This window comes from Eleutherodactylus coqui, chromosome 7, assembly GCF_035609145.1.
Source record: "Eleutherodactylus coqui strain aEleCoq1 chromosome 7, aEleCoq1.hap1, whole genome shotgun sequence".
In the NCBI taxonomy this organism is placed as follows: domain Eukaryota; kingdom Metazoa; phylum Chordata; class Amphibia; order Anura; family Eleutherodactylidae; genus Eleutherodactylus; species Eleutherodactylus coqui.
In genome coordinates, this window is record NC_089843.1 from 50,733,902 (window position 1) to 50,746,503 (window position 12,602).

The 12,602-nt window shown below is 45.8% G+C and overlaps 1 protein-coding gene across 1 annotated transcript in view; it reads right to left on the reverse strand.

Moving 5' to 3' along the window:
* Positions 1 to 6,519, reverse strand: part of ATOH8 (atonal bHLH transcription factor 8) — a 45,123-nt gene extending 38,604 nt beyond the window's left edge. The window contains exon 1 of the mRNA XM_066572996.1: positions 5,738 to 6,519. Within this exon, the coding sequence (XP_066429093.1) occupies positions 5,738 to 6,280 (543 nt within the window). The 5' untranslated portion in view covers positions 6,281 to 6,519. The remainder of the gene's footprint in view (positions 1 to 5,737) is intronic.
* Positions 6,520 to 12,602: the final 6,083 nt, after the last annotated feature.

Consider the following 12,602-nt stretch of genomic DNA (forward strand, 5'->3'; position numbering starts at 1 on the left):
GTTCGTTATTCCACGTAAGCCTCTGGTTGCTGACAGGTCAACGGTTTTGAGACATCCCAAAGGGAGAGCAGCAGAAGATAACTCCAAATATGTACGTTTAAGGAGAAAAGGAATATGCAATCCGGATAGAAGAAAAATACTTCAGCGCTCCGTTAAGCTGTGTCAATAAAATATCAGGATCTTACTTGTTTGGGGGTGCCCGACCTCCTGGCTCCCCTCACATCCAGAAAGGCAAAAATCCAGTAGAGAAAAGCGTGTTCTTTTGTAGGTCAAAATTTAATATTTAAAACAAGTTTACAATGCGACGCGTTTCGGCTTGTGCTAAGCCAAGCTTGAGGAAGCTTGAGGAAGGCTTAGCACAAGCCGAAACGCGTCGCATTGTAAACTTGTTTTAAATATTAAATTTTGACCTACAAAAGAACACGCTTTTCTCTACTGGATTTCTGCCTTTCTGGATGTGAGGGGTGCCAGGAGGTCGGGCACCCCCAAACAAGTAAGATCCTGATATTTTATTGACACAGCTTAACGGAGCGCTGAAGTATTTTTCTTCTATCCTGATTGCATAAACACTGATGTGAATGAGCCCTAAGAAGAGAGGAAGGATATCTGTCATAATATAAGTGGAACATTGTAGCCATGTGGTATATTACGTATCACTATATATGATGTGCCACTATATTACGTATCACTATACAATGGATCCGTCATATAGTGATCCGTCATATAGTGATCCGTCGTATAGTGATCCGTCGTATAGTGATATGTAATATAGTGATCCGTCGTATAGTGATCCGTCGTATAGTGATCCGCCGTATAGTGATCCGCCGTATAGTGATCCGCCGTATAGTGATCCGCCGTATAGTGATCCGCCGTATAGTGATCCGCCGTATAGTGATCCGCCGTATAGTGATATGTCGTATAGTGATATGTCGTATAGTGATATGTCGTATAGTGATCCGTCGTATAGTGATCCGTCATATAGTGATCCGTCATATAGTGATCCGTCATATGTCGTATAGTGATACATCAATCATATGGTGATACCTAATATAGTGATGACTTCTGATGACTTCTCAGCACATGAAATTGTTTTCACATTCTACCTAAAAAGTAAATATTGAAGCACACGGCGTTCTGAGAACAAATTGTACCAATACTTCATCAAAACACAACCTGGCAGCTCCCCGTGTGCCAGCGGGCCGAGGCACAGCAGCAACTACTGAGTTGGAACATCCTTGACAACTTCTGAATGAAGTGTTTTGGGGTCTTAAAGGGGCATTTGCCATCAGGTAGACCCTATAGGAAAATGTAGTGCAGCCGCTAATCCCCCACTCCCATCCCCCTCCCCACAATCCCCCTGTAGGGCGCATTCACACAGGCGATTTTAGCATGTAAGTTCTGTCTGAGTCTGAAATTGACAGACCCCGGACCCATAAAAGTCAATGTGTGTGTTCAGTGGTCCGAGTGAAATAATCACAGTATGTCCTATTCTGGTACGATTCTCAGAGCAGAATCGGCTTTTGAAGCCAAGAGGTGCGTTACAAAAAAAAACGGGATGCTTGTGTGGCATTGACTTCTAGGGGAGTTTTAAAGAACATCAGTTGTTATTTCTATGTGCATTAAAAACGGATTGCACTTCAGTGACACTCACGCATTAAGGGCTTCTTCACACCGATTTTGCGCCATTATTTTCATGCGCAAGATTTGCGAATGCAAAACACAGAGAAAAAAAACCTCATTGGTTTGAATGGGCTCGTTCTTATGAGCGTGTTTTGCGCAAGCATTTTATGCACACAGGAAGAAGGAGGACCTGCTCCACTTTCCTGTGTATTTTCGCACCAAGAGCCCCATAGAAGACTATGGGAGGTGCGCGAATACACAAGCGGATGCTCGAAATACTGCGCAAAACTGTAAAAAGAACACATTTTGCTAGTCTTTTAATCAATGGAGCGGCGTGTCGTGTGCGAACTGCCCCTGCTTGCGCAAAAAGTATTATGTGCGCGCAAATCTACCTCATCCAATCTTCTTCATGCACAAATAGGTTGCGCTGCGGCGAGTGTATTCGCGCATACGGTTATCTGAATAAGTCCTGACATGTATTGGTATGTCCTGTTCATCATGCGTGACAAGGACAGGACATGCAATGAGTGTTTTCACGCAGAGCTCCGGCTTGCGTGAAAAAACATCAGTGCGCGCATTCTCCTAGCCCAATAACAGGGCCTCGGGCAGCAAACGGCGCCCAATACACTAGTGTGCTGTGGGCCAGAGGGCGGCTTCAGACAGGTATTCTCTTTGGCGTGCGCATTTAGCTTGCGCAAAAAAAAAAAAAAACACGACATGCTGTATTTTTGTGCACATTCGCGCACCCCCCGTAGGAGTCTGAGTAGCGCAAATGTACGTGCGAGTATGTGCAAAATGCTGCGCATACCCACAAACACTGCCACCTAATTTGGCTTAGGGCTTCTTCAGATGACCGTGATTTTGTCCCATTTTGCGTCCGTGAAAATCATGGCTTCCTTTGATTTCAATGGTTTCGATTTCACTAGCGGGATTCTCGCGCATTATCACTACACGTGGGAAAGATGAGGAAGGATTTATCTTCACGCTTTTCTTTTTTTCAAACCGCGCAAAAGTGTGGAATTTGAATAGTCAAAAAAACCTCCAAAATAGTTTATGTTCCATCAAGGCGAGCGTACTAGCGCATGCGCCCGTCTGTTTAAGCCTCAATAGCCATTTAAATCAGGGTGGGGGTGATACTCCGGCCCCTGTCACCGAGCGCTGCCTGCACAAATGCGCACAGTATTTGCGCACGCACGCACAAGAAACTCCTGCAGTTCTTAAACAGACGAACATGTTTGCGCACATTTCTGCGTGCATGAAAAATTAAACCCAAACACAATGAATAGAACCCATTGCTTCTCATGGGCACGCGCAATTCCTGAGTGCGAGAAAAGCGGACGCTGTAAACCACAGGTAATTAATGCTTTACGGTTTAGAAGAGCGAATCAGAACGGCGAATCTTTTATATGGATTACTAGAGATGGAGACTTCCACTGAAAACACTAGAAACTCATTCCTATCAATGGATCACCTGTAGCGCAGGGAGGGTCAGCGGCACGAGCGGAACGGATTCGCGACTCGGCAAAGGTAATTAATCGGCGAGTCGCCTGCTGGAACTAGAAATCATGGCATATTCTGGCTGTCAGCGGCCGCAGTCATCGCTACGCACCATCTGCTCACCATCAGGCTGTCAGCGTCTGCTCCATACGTACAGCGCCAGGACCAAGCCAGCGCCGCAGTGACAGATAAGCGGTGACCTGCACCCCCTCCTTGCCGCTGTGCGATTATTTACTAGTACGTGTTATTACCGGTCACCCCATACGACATCCACTCACCAACCAGTGTGGGCTTGTCCTGAAAGTCCAGGAGTGGCGCGCAGGCCTGCCGGATCAATACGCAGACACGAGGCCGTACGTACACGAGCGGATTTCACTGCGAGTTCCGTCAGATTATGTAATACGCGCATGAAAAAAAAGAGCAGATGTGAGTGCCCAATAGAAATAAATGGGCTTTTAGCATCGCGTATTACGCATGTAACACGCAGGGCACATGACCCCTAAAGCCTGCGACACACTAGCGGTTTTTTTGTCCGTGTATTGGGCGTGAAAAAATAGCTAACGGACGACACACGGCTCGCCCATAATATTCAATAGAGCAGCACACGCTACGCGTAGACACTGGCTGAAAAAAACATTGCGTGTCCGGTCAGCGTGAAAAGTACAGCAAAATGGGCAGATAACCGTGCGATATCGCAATGTTGACAGCGCAAAAACTTTGCACGCAAGTTTTGCGCACCTGCTCGTGGGAAGCCGCCCTTAGCCTTGTCTTGGGAAGACGGAACAATGTCTTTACAGCGCCACCGCCGTAGGGATAAGTCTGCGCGCACCTTCCAGGTGCTCTGAGGGCGCACTCACACGGGCGTACGTGTCCTGCCTGTTACGCGTGTACTCTACGCCCCTACTGACTATACTGATGCGTAATACGCACTAAAATAGGACTGCGTTTTTTTCACGCATGTAATCCGCAGGTGGGAGTGGCCCAATAGAAATAAACGGGTTTTTAGCACTACGAATGAAAGACGCACAAGTAAGGGCAGCTTCAAACAAGCGGACGCACAAACACGCTTGCATCAGCGCGATTTATTGAGGTTGATTCGCGTGCTTGTCTGTACAAAGTATTGTACGTTTTTGCGCTCGCAGGGCCTATTCATATGGGTGCGGCGACCCCCTGCCCTGATATAAAAAGCTTGTTAGCCTGGGTCCAGATGTGAACGAGTTTTCACAGAATTGCGCATTTGCGCACCTCCCATAGACTTCCAGGGGATCTTAGCTGAGCAAATACGCAGAAAAATAGAGAAGGTTTTATTATTTTTTTGCACGTGAATGAGATGTACGCAAAAAATTGTACCAGTGAAAGAAACTAAATGGGTTCTATTCTCTTCGTATGGCGTGCGAATATTTTACACATGCAAAACCGTACATTGGGAGAAGCTCTGATACGTGGGGGGCATCCGCTGTGTGGGTCAGCCCTAAGGAGATACAACATGGGATGGCAGTCGCAGTGTGAATGCCTTTACCTTCTGCTGGGGGAAGCGGTGACACGGACATCTGGTGTCGCCGGCTAAGTCAGTCAAGTTCAGACAGGCAGGAAACAAACTTTCAGAGTCGGTGCCACTTTTTTTTGTTTCCCAGCGACCATTGGTCACATTTTGACAGCTGACCTCTCGGGCTGTGTGACTGTATCCGATCTCCGTAGTGTTGTCTACACGTAGGGAGTGACAGTCCAAGATCTTAAGGGTTAAATCCTTGTGTCTATACCAGGTGTCAGCCACCATTCATTAGCCCTACTCGGGGGTGGATTGTAAGCTCTGCGGGCTAGTCGCACTCACACTGGCGGCTTTTGTTTCAGTCCTTTAAAAAAAAAAAAAAAAAATCGGACAGAAAAATTGTTCGTGTGAATTTACTTTTACGGTAGATTAACGCAATCCGTTTTTTCATCTCATTTTTGGCCCAAAAATCGCATTGACATTGAACGGTCCCCATGAATGGCTGTAGTCACATGGGCTACTCTCATTGGGCGAACAGTTAGATTTAAAAAAAAAAAGTCGCAGCATGTGTTATTTTGGCGTGATTTTTGTACGAAAATAGCCTATTCAAGTCTATATGTGAGTTAAAAAAGAAAAACGGATTGCGCTGGCATGATGCGAGTGCGATCCGTTTTAAAAGCACGTAACAATGGCGATCATAAATTTTTTTTAAAAAGGGAATTAGGAAGCGGTTTTTTATATTTTTTTTAAACGTGCGTAAAAACGCGCAAAAAAAAATGAAAATTGTGCGGAAAAAACACAAAAGCTCACAAAAATCACAAGCAAAGTCAGACAGAATTTTACGGACAGAATTCGCATGTGAATATACCTTAGAGTGTAAGCTCTGCGGACTAGTAAAAGTATTGCAGCACTATAGTAAACTTGACGTGCAAACGCGGTATAGCGTGGACTCCAGCAACGCGGCTTTATGCACTTAAGTGCGCAATAGATTGCAAGCTCTGTGGCCAAAGAGACACATGATGAGGTCATTGCGATAGTAAGAATGCAGAATACATGACAGTACAGGCGGATTGCTCACCGTACATGGCTTCACACATATGACAAGGGGGTCTCATTAGGGGGGGTCCATACCTGCTTCCTGAGCGCCTCGAAGGCGGCGCTGATGGTGTGCACCCTGGTCCTCTCCCTGGCATTGGCCAGCAGCCTCCTGGTCTGCTGGATGGCTTTGATCTCTGCGGTCTCCCCCAGCCTCTTCCTAGGGGATGCACAGGGCTCTGGACTGTCATTGTTGTAAGTCACTGACAAGTAGGAGGTCTCTGGGGGTCTGTGACACACCACCACCCTGGACTGCACCCTTTGCTCTCCAACCTCTACAGGAGAAGAAGGAGCAGCAGTGGCAGAAGGCATTAACCCCTTTTTCCCTGCAAGCACCCCACTCAAGTCCAAGGCATCCTCCTCCTCCTCCACCCTGCTGTCCATCATAGAAGGAGTAGACTTCTCCTGCCTTGCTGCAGAGTCCCCCTTCACATGATGGTGACCACCCAAGTCTACTTGAAAAGTTTGGTAGCCATTGACCTGCTTGAGGAGCTCCCTGTTCTTCCTCTTGAGCCTCTTGATATCCTTGAGGCAGTGACTCTTCCACTGGGGGTCTTGCAGGATCTGGAGGTTCCTCATAGTTGGGGAGCAGTGATGATGAGGATGAGGAGGGCTCCTGTGCTGTGTGCTGGCCAGTCACAGTGTCATTTGATGTCCCTGCTGCATTGGCAGCATATTTGGTGAGTGCACACTGAGCTCCCCATCTGTGTTTGTTTAGCCTCAGCTTACACAGAAGCCCCTGTTAGTGAGATCAGTCAGCATGCCGCCTGCTGCACACAGCCAGGAAGACTTTCCAGCCTGCAAGCCACACAGATGAGCTGCTCTTTAAAGGGGCAGGAAGCCTTTTCTCCCCTCTCCCCCTGTAGAACAGCTGGGCTGCCAATCCCCTCTTTGTTCTGGGAATAAGCTGCTTCCTTTAGGAATCCCAGGAAAATGATACATGAGATTATTATAGTGCACCCCTTCCCTGCCAGGACTTATTAGAGTGCACCCCTTCCCTGCCAGGACTTATTATAGTGCACCCCTTCACTGCTGGGACTTATTATAGTGCACCCCTTCACTGCTGGGACTTATTATAGTGCACCCCTTCCCTGCCGGGACTTATTATAGTGCACCCCTTCCCTGCCAGGACTTATTATAGTGCACCCCTTCACTGCTGGGACTTATTATAGTGCACCCCTTCCCTGCCAGGACTTATTATAGTGCACCCCTTCCTTGCCAGGACTTATTATAGTGCACCCCTTCCCTGCCAGGACTTATTATAGTGCACCCCTTCACTGCCAGGACTTGTTATAGTACACCCCTTCACTGCCAGGACTTGTTATAGTACACCCCTTCACTGCCAGGACTTATTATAGTGCACCCCTTCCCTGCCAGGACTTATTATAGTACACCCCTTCACTGCCAGGACTTGTTATAGTACACCCCTTCACTGCTGGGACTTATTATAGTGCACCCCTTCCCTGCCAGGACTTATTATAGTACACCCCTTCACTGCCAGGACTTGTTATAGTACACCCCTTCACTGCTGGGACTTATTATAGTGCACCCCTTCACTGCCAGGACTTATTATAGTACACCCCTTCACTGCTGGGACTTATTATAGTGCACCCCTTCCCTGCCAGGACTTGTTATAGTACACCCCTTCACTGCTGGGACTTATACTGCACCCCTTCCCTGCCAGGACTTATTATAGTGCACCCCTTCACTGCCAGGACTTGTTATAGTACACCCCTTCACTGCTGGGACTTATTATAGTGCCCCCCCTCTTCCCTGCCAGGACTTATTATAGTGCACCCCTTCCATGCCAGGACTTATTATACTGCACCCCTTCACTGCCAGGACTTATTATAGTGCACCCCTTCCCTGCCAGGACTTATTATAGTGCACCCCTTCCATGCCAGGACTTATTATACTGCACCCCTTCCATGCCAGGACTTATTATACTGCACCCCTTCACTGCCAGGACTTATTATAGTACACCCCTTCACTACTAGGACTTATTATAGCACACCCCTTCACTGCCAGGACTTATTATAGTGCACCCCTTCACTGCTAGGAATTATTATAGTGCACCACTTCCTCGTCAGGACTTATCATAGTGCACCCCTTCACTGCTAGGAATTATTATAGTGCACCCCTTCCTTGTCAGGACTTATCATAGTGCACCCCTTCACTGCCAGGACTTATTATAATGCACCCCTTCCCTGCCAGGACTTATTATAGTGCACTCCTTCCCTGTCAGTACTGATTATAGTGCACCCCTTCCCTGCCAGGACTTATTATAGTGCACACCATTCACTCCCAGAACTTATTATAGTGCACCCCATTCACTGCTAGGACTTATTATAGTGCACCCCACTCACTGCTAGGACTTATTATAGTGCACCCCTTCCCTGTCAGTACTGATTATAGTGCACCCCTTCCCTGCCAGGACTTATTATAGTGCACACCATTCACTCCCAGAACTTATTATAGTGCACCCCTTCCCTGCCAGGACTTATTATAGTACACCCCTTCACTGCCAGGACTTATTGTAGTGCAAGCACAGAGCACCCCTTCCCTGCCAGGACTTATTATAGTGCAGGCACAGAACATCCCTTTACTGCCAGGACTTATTATAGTACACCCCTTCACTGCCAGTACTCATAGTGCACCCCTTCTCTACCAGGACTTATTATAATACACCCTTTCACTGCCAGGATTTATTATAATGCAGACACAGAACACCCCTTCCCTGCCAAAACTTATTATAGTGCATCCCTTCACTGCCAGGACTTATTATAGTGCACCCCTTGCCTGCCAGGACTTATTATAGTGCACCCCTTCCATGCCAGGACTTATTATAGTGCACCCCTTCCATGCCAGGACTTATTATACTGCACCCCTTCCATGCCAGGACTTATTATACTGCACCCCTTCACTGCCAGGACTTATTATAGTACACCCCTTCACTACTAGGACTTATTATAGCACACCCCTTCACTGCCAGGACTTATTATAGTGCACCCCTTCACTGCTAGGAATTATTATAGTGCACCACTTCCTCGTCAGGACTTATCATAGTGCACCCCTTCACTGCTAGGAATTATTATAGTGCACCCCTTCCTTGTCAGGACTTATCATAGTGCACCCCTTCACTGCTAGGACTTATTATAATGCACCCCTTCCCTGCCAGGACTTATTATAGTGCACTCCTTCCCTGTCAGTACTGATTATAGTGCACCCCTTCCCTGCCAGGACTTATTATAGTGCACACCATTCACTCCCAGAACTTATTATAGTGCACCCCATTCACTGCTAGGACTTATTATAGTGCACCCCACTCACTGCTAGGACTTATTATAGTGCACCCCTTCCCTGTCAGTACTGATTATAGTGCACCCCTTCCCTGCCAGGACTTATTATAGTGCACACCATTCACTCCCAGAACTTATTATAGTGCACCCCTTCCCTGCCAGGACTTATTATAGTACACCCCTTCACTGCCAGGACTTATTGTAGTGCAAGCACAGAGCACCCCTTCCCTGCCAGGACTTATTATAGTGCAGGCACAGAACATCCCTTTACTGCCAGGACTTATTATAGTACACCCCTTCACTGCCAGTACTCATAGTGCACCCCTTCTCTACCAGGACTTATTATAATACACCCTTTCACTGCCAGGATTTATTATAATGCAGACACAGAACACCCCTTCCCTGCCAAAACTTATTATAGTGCATCCCTTCACTGCCAGGACTTATTATAGTGCACCCCTTGCCTGCCAGGACTTATTATAGTGCAAGCACAGAGCACCCCTTCACTGCCAGGACTTATAGTGCACCCCTTCACTGCCAGGACTTATTATAGTGCAAGCACAGTGCACCCCTTCCTTACCAGTACTTATTATAGTGCACGCCTTCCCTGCCAGGACTTATAGTGCACCTATTCCTCGCCAGGACTTATTATAGTGCACCACTTCCCTGCCAGGACTTATTATAGTGCACCCCTTCCCTGACAGGGCTTATTATAGTGCAAGCACAGAACACCCCTTCACTGCCAGGACTTATTATAGGTCAGGCACAGAACAACCCTTTATTGCCAGGACTTATTATAGTGCACTCCTTCCCTGTCAGGACTTATTATAGTGCACCCCTTCCCTTCAAGGACTTATTATAGTACACCCCTTCACTGCCAGGACTTATTATAGTGCACCCCTTCCCTGCCAGGGCTTATTATAGTGCAAGCACAGAGCACCCCTTCACTGCCAGGACTTATTATAGGTCAGGCACAGCGCACCTCTTCCCTGCCAGGATTTATTGTAGTGCACCCCTTCCCTGCCAGGACTTATTATAGTGCAGGCACAGTGCACCCACTAACTGCCAAGACTTATTAAAGTGCAGGCACAGAGCGCCTCTTCCCTGCCAGGACTTATTGTAGTGCAGGCACAGTGTCCCTACCACAACCTATTACTTCAGCTGAAGTTTTAACACCTACAAAGTCACAGATTTTTGTATAACATATTAAATATACAGAAGAGTAACAGCCAAAAGAGCTGACAAGATTTTGTGGCACACAAAGGTTAATGCCTGCTGGAGGGGATAATTGTTATGCATTATCTTTGTAAATCTTCACTTGAGGAGGTTGGGGTTGTTTTATGGATGCATGGATAGATAGATAGAAATATAAATAGATATGAGATAGATAGATGTGAGATAGACACATAGATAGATAGATAGATAGATAGATAGATAGATATGAGATAGATAGATAGATAGATAGATAGATAGATAGGAGATAGATATGAGATAGATAGAGAGATAGATAGATAGATAGATAGATAGATAGATATGAGATAGATAGATAGATAGATATGAGATAGATACATAGATATGAGATAGATAGATAGAAGATAGATATGAGATAGATAGATAGATAGATAGATAGATAGATAGATAGATAGATAGATAGATAGATAGATAGGAGATAGATAGATATGAGATAGATAGATATGAGATAGATAGATAGATAGATATGAGATAGATAGATAGATAGATAGATAGATATGAGATTGATAGAAAGATAAATAGATATGAGATTGATAGATAGAAGATAGATAGATAGATAGATGTGAGATAGATAGATAGATAGGAGATAGATAGATTTGACATAGATAGATAGATAGATATATGAGATAGATAGAAAGATAAATATATATCAGATGGATAGATAAATAGATATAAGATAAATATATATGAGATAGATAGATATGAGATAGATAGATATGAGATAGATAGATAGAAAGATAAATAGATATGAGATAGATGGATGGATAGATAGATAGATAGATGTGAGATAGATAGATATGAGATAGATGGATAGATAGATAGATATGGGATAGATAGATAGATAGATGTGAGATAGATAGATAAAAAGATAAGATAGATAGATATGAGAAAGATTGAAGATAGATAGCTATTAAGGATGAGCTAGTATACTCGCTAAGGCACTACTCGTTCGAGTAATGTGCCTTAGACGAGTATCTCCCTGCTCGTCCTTAAAGATTCGGGGGCCGCCGCGGGGCGGGGAGCTGCGGGAGAGAGCGGGGAGTAACGGAGGGGAGATCTCTCTCTCCCTCTCTCCCGCCCGCTCTCCCCTGCTACCCGCCGCAACTCAACTGTCAGAAAAAAACAACATATATTGCAGTGACAGTCTGTCTGTATTCTGCTTGTACAGAAAGCAGGAAGGTAACAGCATACCCACACCAGAACAACTGGGTGAATAAATACTGTACCAGAACCAAGCTTATAACATAAATACAGCACAAGTACCAAGCTCATAACAGAAATGCAGCCCTTGAATCAAGCTCATAACATAAATACAGCCATAGAACCGAGCTCATAACATAAATATAGCAACAGAACTGAGCTCAGAACATAAATATAGCAACAGAACTGAGCTCAGCTCTTGATACAGCAACAAAACGAAACTCAGTACATAAATACAGCACCAGACCGAAGGATGATTCATGTAGCTCCACAAAACACTGCCATACAGTGGAAGATCATCTGGTCAAGCAGACCTAAGCTGGACGATTACCTCCAGTCGGCATCCGCCTGTTGCCCCCATACAAGCTGGCAGCAGCACCATGTGGCACCACATATCTGAGGCCGGCCATGCTGTACAGTAAAGATGTCAATCTCAAATAACATGGAGTATCACCGTCCATGACAGGTCATATTGGGGATTTGCTGACATAATTAAGCACAAAGCAGTAAAATATGAAAGTGATTATAGTGATAGTCTACACTGTCCAGGCCCCAGCGACTGACCCTCACATGTGCCTAAGGGAGCAATACTCCCTCCACCACATTGATTAAGTACCACATCATGCTGTATAGTAGAAACCAATACCCCCATTTTGTAGTACTATATAATGCCATATAGTCGTGGTGGAGCTATAGAGCATGGAGAGGTTTCAGTTGCACTTGGGTCCCGTTGTCTGAGGGACCCGTTATCACCTCCCAGGAGTGCTATAACCAGGGGCCCTATTATAGATGTCACATCTAGGAGCATCACATTCTGCTTCTCCCACTGCTGCGGCCGATAATAACCACGTAGCGCTATAATATGCTCATCATTTCATGGTTCTGGGAGTTCCGGAACTTAGAACGCAGTAAAAAGCTGTTGTCATGACAACCGCAGCCGAGACTTTACTGCGAGCATTTGCCATGCATGAAATTGTAGGTTAACTATTGCTGACCCTAAAGGCTCATTCACACGGGCTTAAATACGCCGCGTATTATTTATGCGCGTAATACGCAGTAAGTAGATGCCGTTGATTTCAATGGATTCTGTCACTACTGCGTACTTTTTGGACGCGTAAGAAAATGAAACAGGTCCTATTTTGGTGCGAATT